General features: G+C 44.4%; 1 protein-coding gene across 2 annotated transcripts in view; it reads left to right on the top strand.

The window, feature by feature from the left end:
• Window positions 1-16756, top strand: part of znf385a (zinc finger protein 385A) — a 61651-nt gene that overhangs the window by 36147 nt on the left and 8748 nt on the right. The window contains exons 1-3 of one of the 2 annotated variants that reach the window (XM_088291475.1): window positions 236-526; window positions 4255-4365; window positions 9731-9905. In XM_088291475.1, coding sequence (XP_088147601.1) covers window positions 491-526; window positions 4255-4365; window positions 9731-9905 — 322 coding nt within the window. In that variant the 5' untranslated portion in view covers window positions 236-490. Of the gene's footprint in view, window positions 1-235; window positions 527-4254; window positions 4366-9730; window positions 9906-16756 lie in introns of those variants that run through there. The other variant, XM_088291474.1, reaches the window with a different exon arrangement.

The raw sequence follows: 16756 nt of genomic DNA, 5'->3' as shown, positions 1-16756 counted from the left end.
CTCCCGCTGTATTCTCCCAAATGCAAGTACCTTTCTAGTGACTTTCCAAATGTTGTTCTCCAATCGGTCTTGCTTGTTGGAGTTTGTGGGCAAAGCAAAGTTCGGCTCGAGTGGCTGAACATTGGCAAGCAGGGGGGGTAAGTGGAACACTCTCCTAATCTTTCAAGCACATCCAGACAGAGCAAATATGCACGGGAAGGCGGGGAGAGAGAAGGAGAAGGGGAGGAGACACCGCAGTGCAGCTTGAGGGACTCACCATGGCAAACATTCGGGCATGGTGACGGGAAGCTGAGAGCAAGTGGAGCAAGGACGCTGGATGCAAGGTGTGGAAACATTTGCGGAGTGTCGACACCACAATGCGCCACTAGCCAAAACTTCTTGAACGTGGTCTTCGACTTTGAGGGAGCAACGTGCATCGCGCACTTTCAGTCTCACGCACTGTGAGACCCAAACACACACCTGTGACAGCAGCACACACGCTCAAGCGGAAATGCAGCTTCAAGCTTCCACCGACAATGACGAGAAGGTGAGTACACAGCTCCTCGAGAATGTTTTGGGTTTTTTTTCTTCTTCGTCTCATCTCACCCCGCACGACTTGTGCTTCGAAGACTGTGTTCCATCCACTCCAGTGCAGATTACACCGCGAGTGGCAGAGCGGTGCCGCCGGGAGCTCAAGTTCCACGTGATGAAAACAATTTGCTGTCGAGACGTGATCAAACACAGCAGGGGAGGGAACTGAAATGATGTGCAAGGTAGTCAGACAAGACGGCAAGAGATGACAAAAGTCGTTTGAGGAGCTTGAGAAAGGCTCAGCGAAAAAAATCCCGGACAGGGTACTTCATTACTTTTGAGGCATAATGACGTCGATTCACAATTTCCTTGAATGAGCCGTTCGGAAAATATTCACAAGAGGCTGCTCGCGCACTTGTTTGGGATGGCATTCCACTCCTTCTACATGCTTGTGACACCTGCTCAAGCGTGAACAGAACACCCAAACGGATCCTACTCGTTGGCTTCGGGTCAGGACTGTTGGCAGGCCGCTCCATTCTTCCGACTTCTAAATTGTGGCGGCCGTCTCAGATAAACGCGGCTGTGAAGGGGCAGGCGGAGCTCTCTGGGAAGATGACGTTGAGATTGCCTTCAATGATGACAAGCCTCGTTTCGACGCTGATGAATGCTGTCACAATCGGACCTCTTGCTGTTTGTCAACAGGAGCGTCAAGAGCGGAAAAGATCCGCATTTTGGGCTCCGGGTGACGTCAATGACGGATACAAGCGACCTGGCCGTTTGACATTCCCCAACATCCCCAATGTACCCAATCTAGGATACACATAGGAAAGTGGCCCCAGTTGGATTTTGAGCTCTTCCGACTCTCATGAAGAAATCAATAAATAAAAAGAACAGATAACAAATAATCATCGCATTTGCCCGCAGCGTGAACCTAAAATGTCAGCCGAGGCACGGTCGTCGTAAAGTTGCAAAGTCGCAGGTCGAACACGTCCTACATGGACATTTTTTGAAGGCCCGGATCTGGAATTTTTTTTAGGAATGTTGTAAATGTAAAAAGTTGTCAGAAAAAAAGATTTTGCTAATTGCTTTGATGTGCAAAACTTACTGGCATTTTCATTGATTTCAAAGGGGAAAAGATCATTTGTGATCGGACTGTCTTGAGTTGCGAGCATCACGGAACAGATTCAACTCATATCTCAAGGCCCTCTTGTAAATTGAATGCATGTGAGGCTTTTGGATCTTCAGTCTCTCAGGGGCCAGTTCACATGATCGCAGAATATTTATTTGCCTGCGCTTTAGAGGGAGTTTGGCTTGCTTTATGTGTAAACTCCCCCCCCCACCCCCCAAACAAAAGGCCGCTTGGCAGCTGCACAGACTTTTAAACAGCTGAATCGACTGGCTGGATCGTAGCTGACCTCCGCCCGTAATTCATGTGCCGTTACCTCAGCTCTTGTTAAACGCTCTCCAGAGGGGCCGCCGCTGCGCTCTCCACAACGCCGACGCCCTCGTACAGCATGTAACGCACACCCGCACCGTGCTTCTCGTAATACTGCTGCAGGTAACGTCTGACAGGGAATACGTGGCGTGCGATGTCGAACACTGGGTGAGTTCACTTTGCATACCGGATCGAAACAATTTCAGATTTTCACATGATTGCTTTCTACAAACTAGGGCTGAACAAATTCAAGTTGACATGGCGACGTGTTAGAAAGCAATTTTCAAATAAGAAAGGTTGAAATTTGGAAAAGGAAAAAACAACCTCTGCTTCATTTCTGTTGGTCATTTGGTGTGCGCGTGTGTGTGTGTGTGTGTGTGTTGAGCTCTACTAAAAACCAAGTACTGTGGTACCTTAGATGTGTCGTGACCTGACTTGTGAGTACCTCACGTTGCTCTTTTTTTTTTTTTTTTTTAAGACGACATGCTACAATTTGAATATTTTCTATGTCCGCTGGTTTCCACTCAAGTCGGTTTCTGGCCGAATGAAGAACAGAACAGCAGTCATGCTGGATGGCAAATGTATGACTGATTGTCATTTTTTTTTTTTTTAAGGGTGTGAGAGGACGGCAAGCCACGGCGTCATTCTTTGGTGTTGAGTTTTTTTCTTTTCTTTCCATTTGCCATTATCTCATCTATACATCACAGATTCGTAGCTGATGTTTTTTTTCGTCTACGCGTGCTGCTTTCTCTGCCGTGCTGTCACTGAGATTATCTTCCAAGGCGTCGTGCGCACGCATTTCAAATCCAACTGAGATTCCTGTTGTTTATAGCTGGTGTAGAGGAAACTCTCCTGCTTGAGGATATCTTCATAATAGATGAGAGTGAGAGTGGGCGTGAGATGACTTAAGGGGAAGCTTGGCACTGGGCCAAATTAAACACAAAGACGGGCCAAATTGGGTAATTTCTCGTCTGCGAACTTTCCCAAAGCAGAACGCTTGCATCACATTTGGAAGGCTCTCTGGAACATTCTGTCAATGTCTTGTGTTTTATTTTCAAACACACAACACCAAGTGCGTTTTTTTTCTCTTCAGGCCTTGACTTTGGTTTTCCGCCTCCTACGTGCCCAAACAGTGACACATCCTTTTACCTTTTTTGTTATGTTTTTTTCAAACAAAGTGCCGACCTGAATGATGATCGTCTAATGCGAAAGGCAATATACAACGAAAGCTAAATAAATTCTTCTCATCTTAGCGTTTCGAATGAGATTGAAGTAGCTGAGCTGAGTCAGTCAAATGTATTTGAGGTTGTTAACAGCATGCAACAGCGGGAGAAAAGTCACGCATGCAACAATGTCAAACTTCCAACCAGAAGGAGCACAAGCAACTTGTCTTGATTGCTGCTACCTCAACTGGCTTCTTTACACTAAAAACGCTCGTTTGATTGACACAGTCAGGAAGTCATTTGTTTAATAAAACACAACAAGCGACCGTTTGGCTTACAATTTTCACAAAAAAAAAGCTACAAGCTGTTTATTGCAATGCCAGTTGACTGATTTATTATCAAATTAAAGTGAAAAAACAAATTGTATCTTTAAAACTGACCTGAAAGGCCAACATAATGGGAAAGACCATATACGGAGGAAGAAATAGCAACCTTAAAATGGAGATATTTGAACACAAACGGTGGCGCTACACATGTAGACATCATGTTAGAACACCAACCGGCACATATTCTTCTGAAGAAAGACGAATATTATTGAGGCTTACTGCGTACAGTATATCGCTTTCTTACTACCGCCAGATGGCTAAAGCATGCACACCAGAAGGAGCACAACACCTATTCAATTGAGCCCCCCCCCAAAAAAAATAAAGGAAAAAAAAAACCATTTCATTTATTTTCATGTTTTATAAAGTCCAATATTACAGATAGCTTTTTTTTCCCATTCCAAAATTAGTTTTATTTTGGGGGGACTTGAACGGATTATTGCCATTTCCATTCATTTCAGTGTGGAGAGTTGATTTGAGATACACACTTTGAGTAATGAGTACGATTTTGAGCAAATTTAATTCATAGCTCAAGGCACCACTGTGTGTTTACTATTCTGGGAAAAACCAAACTAAAATGTCTGACAATAAAAAGAAATGAGAACATTATCTTTATCAAGCAGCTCTTGTACTGAAATCCCAACGGACTACGCTCAAGTTACAGAATTTGCATTTAACGTAAGACGAGACAAGAACTTCATTGTTAACATTTTCCCTTGTGTCTCCTCCCTCTTTCCATCCTTCCCATGTCGTTCCCTGGCAGATGGACCCCGTCCAGAAGGCGGTGATCAACCACACCTTCGGACTTCCACTGGTCAAGACCAAGCGACCGGTCATTTCCTGTAACGTGTGTCAGATCCGCTTCAACTCGGAGGTACGCAACACTACATTTCGAGCCAGAAAACTAAACTGCTCTGTTTTCTCACCGCTGAGCGGATATTGACACAAACACCGCGGTGGACTTCTCGGCCTTGTTTGGGCCATTTTGACCCCCGTCGGAATTTAATTTGTTTCCAAGTGCTGAAGTATCAAACGGAGTAATAAAGAACGCGGAACAAAGCGGCAAGATCTGGCACCGAGGCCAAGGATGAGTAATAGCTTGTTTACGAGTAGATTTTTAGTGGAGCGTCAACGCTGATAAAGTTTTATTAAAATGCTGAAAATGTGAATCCAAGTCAGAACTGCTGCCCACTTTTTATTTTATTGGACTTCACTTCTTTTGTTTCATTTTCACTTTCGATGAATCACTTTCTCCATCGGAACTCCTCAGGAGGAGGATGTTGAAAAGACGGTTGCGCAGACGTTTCGGTCAGACACACGCAGGAGTGCACCCGTGCTAAATATACTCGCTAAGTCTGCAATCGTGGCATTGGTGCGGTTCAGCAGCGACAAGGTTATAATCTTGAAACCTACTCTGCTTACATCTTCACACTGAACCGATATTTCACCATTCAAGACTTGTCGAAATCGGGATACACTGAAAACATGCATCTTACGGACAAAAAGATGAAGTAGGATTTTAGTGGAAGAACATATTGTATGTATTGAGCCGTCCAACAGCTTTCAACCTTCTGGCAAAACTTTTTAAGGATGTTCCAGTGTTTCTGTGGCGTGTTTCCGACTTTCAGGGCCTTTCCCAAACATTCAATTCTCCAAACGTTTAAGACGACAAATAAAGTTTCAGGAGAAGCTGTCTCCTAAAATGTCATCGTTCAAACTAAAGTTCACCGTTTTTTCCATTACATTTCATTTGGGACAAGGGTCAAATTGAACGCAGAACGTCGCAACAATTGCAAACTCCGCACCACAACAACGCTGAAACTCGGCGCGACTGCAAGAAGCCACAACGCAGCAACATTGAACGATAGCGCTCTTGAAAAAGCCACAACAGAAGTGAGCGAAATTCCCGCGGGATGGGAAAAGACGCAAAGCTTGAATCGAACAGTTTGCGAAGGTTAAATACATCAATTCTGCTGGTGGCAGTAAACGGGAGTAAATTAGAATCCCGTTTGCTCATAATTTATTTATCGTTCCAAGAATGAACACACTTTTGAGTCTTGTGTTTTTTCATGTAACTGGTAACACTTTGGAAGTTAAGTAATGGCTCAAACAGATTTTTTTTTTTTTCCGTTGGAAAGGCTCTCAATGGCCCAGAAGTCCCAATCCGGGCGTCACTCCTGTTGTTTGGCCGGTGTCGGTGTAGATGCTTTTTATTTTGAGCCGGACCTTCCACTGACACTCAGCAGCCTGGCAGTGGCAGTTGATCCCTTTGGCTCAGCAGAAGAGCTTAAGAAAGCCTTGATGGCCGCCGAGAGGTCACGTCTCCCACTTTCCACACGCTTCTCTCTAACTTAATCTCTGGCCTTGGCTCGTTCTTAAGGCTACTTGGGACGTGTGTTCAGGCAAGCGGAGCTTCTTCTGCTTCAATTTTTTGTTGAGCCATCCACACTTTGAATGGACATCATGTTCATAATCAAAATTGATGATTTCTCATTCTTTAATCTTTGAGCAAGACACAAAGTGTGACTGCGAGCAGCCGGGCCTCACCTCGGATTGCGCAATCCCCCTTTTCAAATGCAGTCCGTTGTCAGGCTGCCACATTTGTATTTATCTTTTGTCATATACTGGATGTACGCCTGCTGAGAACACAAAACTACAGATTGAAAAAAGCAGAGAGTACTCGTTCGCACTGAGGGGAGTGCATAGAGACGCACATCGCTGGCGTTCTTCTCCGCATGTTTGGACTCTCCCACGGTGATATTCGGTATCCCATTTGATGCCTTTGCGCCTGTGGCCACGGTTACGCATCATATTGCAGCGATCATGACTTTAAGCTGTAAAGTTGGAGTGACCGCCGAACAAGGATGTGTCTTTACTGATGATTTTGTGGTTTCTTTTTTCTTTTTAAGCAACATTTATCCATAACCGTGTAACCTTTCAGATCGAATCACCGTAAGAGCTAAAACACATTTCAAAACATGTTTCACATTCAACACTCAATATTTACAAACGCATAATACTTATAAACATCATTTACACACCTTTTGCCTCTTCGGAGGGGGTGCTCGTAAAAGAAATGTCCGTTTTTCTGAGGATCAATAAGAAACTCTTGGCCGTACTTTTCGTTAAGTTACCTAACGTGTGAGCAGTACCAAACAGAAAGTTTGCATTCAAAATAAAAGTAGTAGCTAAAACCGGAAGTAGCACTCAACAAAGCAAATTTCATTGAAAATAAAATCTAATGAATAAAACCACTACTCCTGTTCCAAAAATATGAATATGGTTAGTTTCAGTGCACATTAAACGGAGTGGTTGACCCAAATGCACAGAAGCAGATGAAAAACAGGCAGGAGTGCAGGATGGACTGAATCAAATTTATTTTAAAAAAAGAAAACAAACAGCAAGGCACTGGTTTAGGATCTAAACACAATAAAAAAAAGTCTGATAAAAAAAAAAAATCAAAACTCAAAGAAACACTGGGACCCAAAAGCAACACTCGTTCAGGGTTCATGGCAGCAACAACGATCCGACCAAGACCGAATAAAAGCAGGGTATAAATATAAACATAGCGACGAGACAACGACAAACACCCGGATGAGACACAAGGGACCAGATTGATGAGCACAGGTGTAAACAATGGACCCAATGAACGGGTCAGAACATGAACCACAAGAAAACAAGACCTAAAACAAAAGCACACACCAAACTCAACAAATGCCGGCATTCTGACCGTATTGGAGGATTTTCAGTTGACATCGTAGCAAAGAGTAGCAGGGAGAAGAAATGGAAAAAGTCGGCAGAATGAATGATGAAATTGTAGCTTTCAGCTTTTGGAGCAGTAACATGATGTCATCCATGAGAAAAGTATGACAGTCGTACATTTGCACATCATGACACATTTATGGATGTATGACAGCAGCCGCTCAAAGGGATGTTCTTGATTTATTTGTCCCATTCACAAGCCCTGGAAAAGTCTAGAGTGTGAAAAAAATCCATTTAATATTGCAGTTTATTGGCGTCTCAAACAATCACTTTGAAACCGCTCATGGGCGGTTTTTGTGGCAAAAACGGAAAGCTGCCAAAATGTTGAGCATTTTACTCAATGTTGACGTCTTGATAAAGATAAAGATATAGATAAAGATAAAGATGTCCTTTATTAGTCCCACAATGGGGAAATTTGAAGTGTTACAGCAGCAAAGATATAGATCACACAGAGTCGGCGGCGTAATGTAGCCGTTAATGTATAACATTAGCAGCAGACATTCATAAAAAGCATGCAAATATACACAGTATATCAGGAACGTGCTGGCAACAAAATTCGTCCCAGGAATATTTATTGATGGGGATGTGGGGGGTCAATTACTCTTGGTTCGGGGGGGAGATGGCTGTCCTGATAATGGCCAACATGCGCCAAAACATATTTGTGGAGGGAGGGGGGGTGATCGCCTGGTAGACATCTCTACATTCAACCTCTGTATCATATAATTATAAGGACATTATAAGGACAGATCTATTGATGTAGTTAAATGAGTCGAAAACCAGCCACTTTAAAAAAAATAATCACCATGAATTGCCGCTCGCTGCCATTTTACGACCCCACTGTGGCACACGACATCGCACATCTGCTCACTCGACCCGCTTTTGAAGCTCGCTGGCAGCAGACTCAAGCGTTGTGCTGAAATATGCTACTTGGAACGGCGCTTTATTTTCCTTTTTAAGTGTCGGAACAGTTAAACCTTGATTATGGGGCTAATAAAGTAATCACATAATGGGTGGGATGTGAAAATGCCCTTCAGACTGCTGGCAACAATCCCAAAGCGCAACATTACCACAATTCCGAGAACACACAAGACCATAATAAAGTAAGCGCATCTGAACCGTTAATTAGCCAGCTAATCATGTTTAAAGAAACTTCTGCAGGTAGGTAGCATCTCTCCTGCGGCGGCGTCATGCACGGACGTTTTTTAAAATTTGTTATGATTTTTTATGAATAAGGGCGGAGGGTCGAGCTCGGAGGGCAAGGGTCAAGTGCCCAGCGCTGCTCTCCGCACATACGTAAACAAAAACTGACCGATGAATGGTTCACTTTGCTTGTTTTCTCTCTTTGCAAACGCATTCGCTCATGGCGAGTATTTCAAAAAGAGATTATTTCCTTCCCTGCAGTAAATCTCAGAAAGATTCTCGCTTGTAAAAGAGGATGAATGAGGTTTTTCAGTGGACAAGCACGCTGTGACGTCTCTCATGATAAGTGGTGTCGTAGTGGCCTCGGGAGTCTTAAAAGCCTGCAACCCATCGATTAATAACATGCGTTGTTTACGAATGAGGCTGACAATAGTTTATGGACCTTCCGTTAGAACGCCGTCCCGCTTGAACTCCCTCAGGCATTATCGGCCGACTCATCGTGAAAGCCGGAGCCAGTAGTTGTCACTTTGGACTTGCACAAGGATGTATCGGAGGACTTTGCACCCACGATTGTTCAGAATGTGCATAGACGTCGACATTTAATTGGGAACCTCTGCAAGAGAAATGAGAAATAAGTCATGAGTGAGGAGCAAAGGGGGCCAAGATGCTTGCAAGTGTCGCGATCGGTGCTGGTTTTTGGTCCCTCCTTTCATTGCCATCTGTGGAATAACATAATACACGACGGAACGTCTCATGTAAGAAGTCATTTTTGTTTTTTTGCTCAAATATTTGACTTCTTTCATTAAAAAAATGAAACCATTTCTTTCGGTACGTGTTAAATATCACAATAATATCGACATCGTCATAGCCAACATCCATATTGAATATTACATGTTTCCAAAATGCTTTAGGCACGTGCCGAATGTTTTGCTGTTCGGGTATGTCCTAAAAAGTTCAACGGGGGAAATTTGGTGCATTACGTTCACTTTAGTCTTACATCGTGTCCCTTAGCGTAATATTCAAATGTTTACTGTCCAATCTCACCCTCTTTTGTTGATATGATTATTTTTGTGTTATTACGCCACCCTTGACCAATCAACACCTTCCTAATCACATTTGCACAACAGCTTGTAAATCTATTAGCCATGCCTGGAGAGAGGGTCGTGGGCATGACGTGCTGCAGAGCCACTGCTCGCGCTCTGCAAAAGTATGCTAGTATGCTAACCCACTCTTGCTTACATATAAAAAGGTCCGTAACTAATGAGTGTATCGAAAGAAGCAGTTTGCGGTGTATTTGTCTTCAGCGTCCACGTTAACTTTTCCGTGTTGCTTTCCAGAACCAAGCTGAAGCCCACTACAAAGGAAACCGCCACGCCAGGAGAGTTAAAGGCATCGAGACCTCAAAGAGTCGCTGTCAAGATGGCGACAAGCCTCAGACTGTGACCCCCACCACCTCTCCATCTCCTCCAGGAGCTCCGGGCGCTGCCTCTGATAGCGAGACCAGCAAACAAGGTGAACGAGCAGAAAAAAAGCTTCACTCAATCTCGGGCACAACTTGTCAACGGCAAACTGCTCATCAACTGCATCAACGCTGTTCAACATCCATCCGTTATCTGAACCGCTTCTCCTCACGAGGGTCGCAGGGGGTGCCGGAGCCGATATTCCAGCAGTAGGTGGGGTACACCCTGAACTTGTTGCCAGCCAATTGCAGATGCTCTTCAGCAATGAATTTGAATTCTAAAAAACACCGTTAAAGGGTATAAAACGCTGCTCTAATTGGCCATAAATGACCACTCCCACAGCGGCGTCGCGCTGCGTCTTGCAGATCCGCCAAATTGCACTCGTCTGCAGCTTTATTCAAATGGGGCCTTCGCATCGGATTCACACCAATCACAAACCTTTGTGTTCATTTATTTGAGCTTGAGGAGCAAAAATGGACTCCTCCCATGAGTGACTTTCTGTTCAAGCGTGCTGCGTCTTTATTTTCTGGTTAACATTTCCAGATGGAAATGATCACAACACTCGTAGCAGTCAGATTACATGAGGCCCGAGTTGCTGTTTTTTGCTTGCTCATTGTCTACAACAGCAAAAAAAAAAACAAATTGGAGCAGTAATTCACTCTCTGTTGTCGTCTGGCCACCATTTGTGCAACACGGTGCTCAAAAACGGACGAATCCAAAGCGTGCCAAAAATAATATTTTGTTTTGATCAAGTCTGACCGCAGTTATGCTCTCCATCTGTTAAATGTAAACATGTTTGGAATCTGAGCAGCAGGACATTCCTCAACGCGTTTGTTTCGGCCAACTAGTTCATGTTTTGTGACAATTAAGCAGAGTTGGAAGAAATACACCATTACGTCAACGTGTTTATCTTTTTTTTTTCTGCTGTAATGCAGTGAAGCAAAGCATGACTCCAAACATTTCGGTCAGTGCTGTCTGCTTCCCCGGAGCGTTTCCAGCTAATCCATTCCCTCACTTGGCACTTCGCTCGCCACGACTGGTGTCCGTTTAAGTCCCGCCTCCCTTGATGTCTGGCTGTACCGTCATTGGCTAGCTTGAGACATGGCTCTAAAAGCATTTCATTTCATGCAAAAGTACCAGCTAATGAAACGTAAGACGATCAAGATTGCCATCAGATGTAATTTGTCATTCGATATCGTCGGAAGTGTAATAAAGTTAAATGTCGCTTCTGCTCATTTTTGGTGAATTCAAAATTTTATTAACGTCCGTTCAAATGGCTCTAATGTAAAATGTAATATTCCATTTTGAAAGTAACTTGGTGGCACGGTGGCACGATGGCCTCGCAGCACAGAGGTCGTGGGTTCGATTCCAGCTCCGGCCTTCCTGCGTGAAGTTTGCTTGTTCTCGCCTGCGTGGGTTTTCTCCGGGATTCCTCCCACATTCCAAAAACATGCGTGGCAGGTTCATTTAGCGCTCCAAATTGTCTCCAGGTGTGATTGTGAGTGTGAAGTGTCTGTCTTTGCGTTCCCTGCGATTGGCTGGCAACCGGTTGAGGGTGTCCCCGCCTACTGCCCGAAGACAGCTGGGATAGGCTCCACCCCCCTCCCGTGACCCTCGTGAGGACAAGCGGCTCAGATAACGAATGGATGGATGAAAGTAACAATTAAAACGGCGCCATTGAACAAACATTAGCAAGAGTCGCACAGCAACATGATCCAAGCGTCTCTCGTCCAGTTGTGCTCGTTTTCTCCGAATCTCTTCATCCATCAGCTCAGCTCATCTTTGTCACCTCGAGGCCGTGGGCCTCCTCTCCGTTCCTTTTCTCCGTGCTGCATTTTCCATTCCCTCAGCGTCCCCGCCTGTCCTTGGATCAAGCGCCAGGCGACAGAGCTGCCGTGTTTTGGTGACATTTACAAAAGGTTCCCCGCATGCGGCCTGATGTTTACCAGACATTTCCACCGGAGTGAGTGGAAGGCAGTGCAGCCAACATGTGGATTCCAAGTCTTGCAATCTTTTATACTTTGAACCGTCTTTGACTCTTTGCTTGACCCCCGAAAGCGCTGAACAAGCGACGATTGTTGTGTTTGCGATCCCAGAATAGCCAGAGGTCCCTTTGGGTTGCTCTCCATTTCTCCGAGGGATTTGAAATGGCCATTGGAGAGCATTCGGGCATGGTGCGCCAAAGAAAGCTCGCTATTATTGGCATCGCAAAATAGAAACATGTGAGAGAATCAACTTGTTGTGACCCCAAACCTTGCGTCTTCCTGTTTGATGTGCATGTGAACGTCTTTGACGCTCTCTTGGCCAACAACAACGTGGTCACTGGATTTTGAGACCACATGCAAGGTTACGAATATTATTGGCTGGGTGGATCAACTTGTTTATATCAAATAATGATATCGAACAATGAGAGCAAAAAAAAAAAATGTGGATGGCTGGCACGTGTGCTGAGTAAGAACCTGTTCACCTTTCCTGCATACGCAAATAAAAATGCAAAGAGAGGAATGTATTTTGATTCATGGTGAGGCACTTCATGGTGAAACATCAAACGGACTTTATGACACAAGCCGACTATACTTCACACACTGACGAAGAAGTGACCTCACGCGGGTTTTCCGACCTGCGTTTTATGCTGCCGATTCTGACGACGATCACAAAAATGCGCTGCACAGTTTTTTATTGCTCACTAATGATTATTTTAACAACTGATTACATTTTCCAAATTTCCATCCGTTTGTTATACAAAACAGGACGTTAGTTCAAAGTGGCTGTGCAGAAAATGCAAAACAAAAAGACATTGATGGACATGTGCCGAGCGCTTACGACGCTCTCCCACGGAAATCGTCCAATCACGATCGGAGGCCGCTGCGTCGGGGCACCACGACTGAGCTCGCTTTTGGATATCCGGACCGAACGGAATGCTCGTTTATTTCGAAGATATCGCATCACGGCGGTTGAGCGTCGCTGTTGAAATCGGGTTCTTCAAATGCAGGAGTAACTCTGTCCGCTCTCGTTTCAGAAAGGCGCGAAGCTCCGACTTGCTCTTTGGCTATCACATCGAATTTAAAAAAAAAAAAAACAAAGTTTTACCTTTCTCTTCCACCCTTTTTCCATGACATGCACACACGCAACGTCAACAACGAGGCGCTCTAAAGCGCCCACGCCAGCGGACATTGGCTATCTTAGCTCTATTTTCAGAGTGGCGACATAGCTAGCTAGCTAGCCATGTACATGTCACAATTAATAACCGCTGACTGCAACTCCAACGCTCAGCACCACACGCCATGGTTTCTTGTTTTTGTCCCGACGTTCAAAAGAGACTTTGGATCGATTCTTGACCAGTAGTTGCGGGCCTCGGTGCAAAATAAGTCACAATCTTGTTTGTCCTTCTCACCAGACTGTCTTTATCAATTGCCTCAATGTTTGGTCGCGTTATTCCAAGTAAGTTCCTTGCAAGTGTGACTGTTTTTTCTCAGAGACTCAGATTCAACAAAGTTGAAACGCAACAAAATTCAAAGAATCAAAGAAACATTGCGTGACAACTCAAAGTCACAACGAGCTCACAAAGACTGAAGGAAACCTGGGAACGAAATACGAGCAGACTGACGAGACAACGAGCTCCACCTGGACAGGATCCGAGTGCCTGGAGGGAGCTGACGAGAACAGGTGGAAGCAAAAACCGAAAACGAGGAAAACAACCCCAAAAAAAAGGGACACAAGGAAAACATGAAACAGAACGTAATGGAATCACATCAACATCAGCAAAAAAAAAAAAAATCCTCACAGCGACAGTCATGATGAATTGTTGTGACTTTCCAACTGTTTGGTTTCTTTAACATCATCACGCCACGTGATTTTGATGATTTGTGTAATGGACTTGTTCAAGTTTAAAATCAAGTACAGTAAATCCAACGATTACTTTTAAGATTGAAAACACGAGATTCATGGCGTCATTTTTTGATTGAATTCTTTTGCACCGATCCAAATAGGCCTCCTGGTGAGAATACGCTTTGCTTTGAGGGATTTGGTGTGGTGAGCTGAGGATTTGACTCGGTGGCTGCCGCTGAGGCAGCTGTTAACTTGAAGCAAGGCAAACTCAACTTCACCTCTTTCCATCCCGCTGCTCTCTGATACGCCCACTTTGATGTTGGACCTTGTTATCGTTGCACCCCTTGCTACACACACACACACAAGGTCAATTAAACAGATGACTTTCATGTGAGAGCTTGGGTTGCATGACTTTGGCCTGACTATCAAGTATTAGGTTACACAGACTTGATACTGTTTCCATTCTCGGGGTTTTTTTTCATTAGTTTTTTTATCATATCATCACAGGACACACTGAATTGGTTACAAAATCATGGAAAGATTCAAAATATGTATGTTGTATGCATTGTCCATGTTTGAGTTTGCGCACAGACCGGACCGGTTAAATGGGCGCCTGCCTGCATTCCGAATGGCTCTCTCAGCTCTCTCAAGTTGCGCATCGAGTTTCCGAGCTCATCCGTCATAAACAATTAAGTGATCTGTAATAGCCTGTCTGCTAGCAAGCTTAGCTGGCAACGATAGCAAGGTATGCGCGCTCCTGCTGGTTTGTGGGAGTGGAACGTTCAAAGTTTGTGACAGTAACTGTGCTGTCTCAATTTCGGAATCCTCACTTCGAAGTGCATCATGACAATAAGTTAAACATATTCAAAATGTCTGAAGACTGAGAACTGTGCGTGACTCACTTGTGGAGCTTATAGCGTTACATATTTTCACAACTTCAGTTTTCCAGATTTTTTTTTACCTACAAAAGCGTCATGTGAGACACTTTGGACTCCGGCATGAGTCCTCCTCCATCCCCACTAGATAACAATTTAGCGCCTTCATTCCCATCAGCGGTGATCTGGCACAAATACAAGATTTTTCGGATGATAAGGCGCACCTGTATAGAAGCGTCAGCAACTCTTTTTGAAAAAATAAAAATAAATGACATACTAGCCGCCCCAGGCTATAAGCCACAGCTTTCTATGTTTTCCAAAATGAGTTGCTCATTAAAACAAAACAGACCCAAGAGAAAATTTTTTTTTAAAAAAGGGTAGCTAACTATTCCTCCGCCCCAAAAACGCTTCTTCCCCGGATTCCACAATTTACAGAAAGAACGTAATGTCTTGATGTAAATTGCTAGGTGTGATGTTATTTGTGTGATTGAGGCTAGCGCAATAGCATATGTTTGTGTTTCTTTGAGATATCGTTAGCATGAAGTCATGAGTTGTGAGCCACAGGCTGAGTGACGCGTTCCACCATGTTTTAGTAAACCGTTAGCTTAACCTGAACCGTCTGTATTATGCATATGTAAATAATGACACAACACCAAGCAAGGAGGGAGACGAGCATGTCCCCTAGCTTGCGGGCTAACTGGCGGCTAGCTGTGGAAATGCCTTTGACTAACCAGTGAGCTAAATTGTCGCCACCGAGTGCGTTTAGCAGATGTAATTTTGCGCTCAAACGTGTCGGGAAGTGAGCGGGACGTGGTTTCTGTGGATTGAAGATAGAGAGAATGGCTCGATTTTCTCATTTAAATTTGGCATGGTTAACATCGGTGATATGAAATGGGATGCCCTTTATTTTCATGTCACTTGACTTGAACATGTTACAGTGTTAACGTTTTCGACATTACAGTTTGACTTTCTGTGTTCAGTGCGCAGCTTTCGTACATTTGCTGGTGGTACATCAGATGATCATTTTATTTGATTTTTTATACTCTCCCGCTCAACAACAGACATTCCTTTGATTCAAACTAAAAGCCTCTTTTAACAACGCCACAACTTAACCAACAAAGCGACAGCATATGATACATAACTTTAATTTCCTGACATGGATTCAATTTGCAGACACAGCCGCCTCCGATAAAGCATCTGCACCGAGTTAACTCTCTTTTCGTTGACCTCCGCACTCACCCCCCTTAGCGAATATTTTGGGCCTTTTTGGAGTCGAGGCAAACTACGCGGAAGGAAGGTCACTTGTCACTCTTTCATTTCTGGAGACCATGAAGTCAAATTCTCACTTAAAGCAAACGCGGGGTAATTATAGCAAATCCTCGGCTAATCCACCGCGTAGCCAATGGCAGCGACCAAAACAGGACTTGTGTGAGTGTTGCTTGGACGAGTTTAGCCTTTGCATGACCTGCTTTACAGGCGAGGAGGCGTTCAGCGGCGCTTTGACCAGATGTGAAGGTTTGGTGAGGCAACGTTCCATGGATCCTTTATCGATTGTCCTCCCATCTTGTTTTCAAAAGCTTTTGGGCGTGCATCATGTGTACTGAATTTAGATTCGAATCTACTCAAGCTTCCTCCTTCATCCACTCGCATTGCCACCGTTGTAAATCTTTGCGAGCCGACTCTTTGCCATGTAAAGACCGTCAACGATTGGCTCGCCGCATAGGACAAGTGAGAGGGCTCAATTTGAACCAAAAGCGAGTGCGAAAGAAGCGCTCTTTCCAAAAGAACATCTGTTTGACACCACCCTGCAGCTGGAAACCTCCAAACCTGTGTGGAAAAGAGAAGATTGCCATTTTGGAATGGAAAGCTTTCACAAAGGCATGTTCATCCGATGTGATGTCATGAAAGCGAGGATGTCGTTTCCTTTTGCATAACTCCAAAATGATCTCATGGAACGTTCAGATGCGAGCGCTCTCCGGCCTGTCATGACAGCGCATGCGGCAATCTTTAAAAAAAAGCAAACGAGTCGCTGAAATCAGCATTTGCTTTCTTACCGCAAATATCTCATCGAAGCCTTTTAATGCCATAATCTGGTCGGGGGCTTTACCGTGACGCTCAATTTGGCTCCACATCCAGCGGAATTTGAAGAAGGGCTTAATGGTCCCTCCTCGTTGGGGGTGGGGGGGGGGCGGTGAGTAAC

Source organism: Idiotropiscis lumnitzeri, chromosome 3 (assembly GCF_059441095.1).
Source record: "Idiotropiscis lumnitzeri isolate Australia: NSW breed Sydney's pygmy pipehorse chromosome 3, RoL_Ilum_1.0, whole genome shotgun sequence".
NCBI classification, from domain to species: Eukaryota; Metazoa; Chordata; class Actinopteri; order Syngnathiformes; family Syngnathidae; genus Idiotropiscis; species Idiotropiscis lumnitzeri.
The sequence above is the reverse complement of the archived record's forward strand: the minus strand, read 5'-3'. Positions and strand labels throughout refer to the sequence as shown.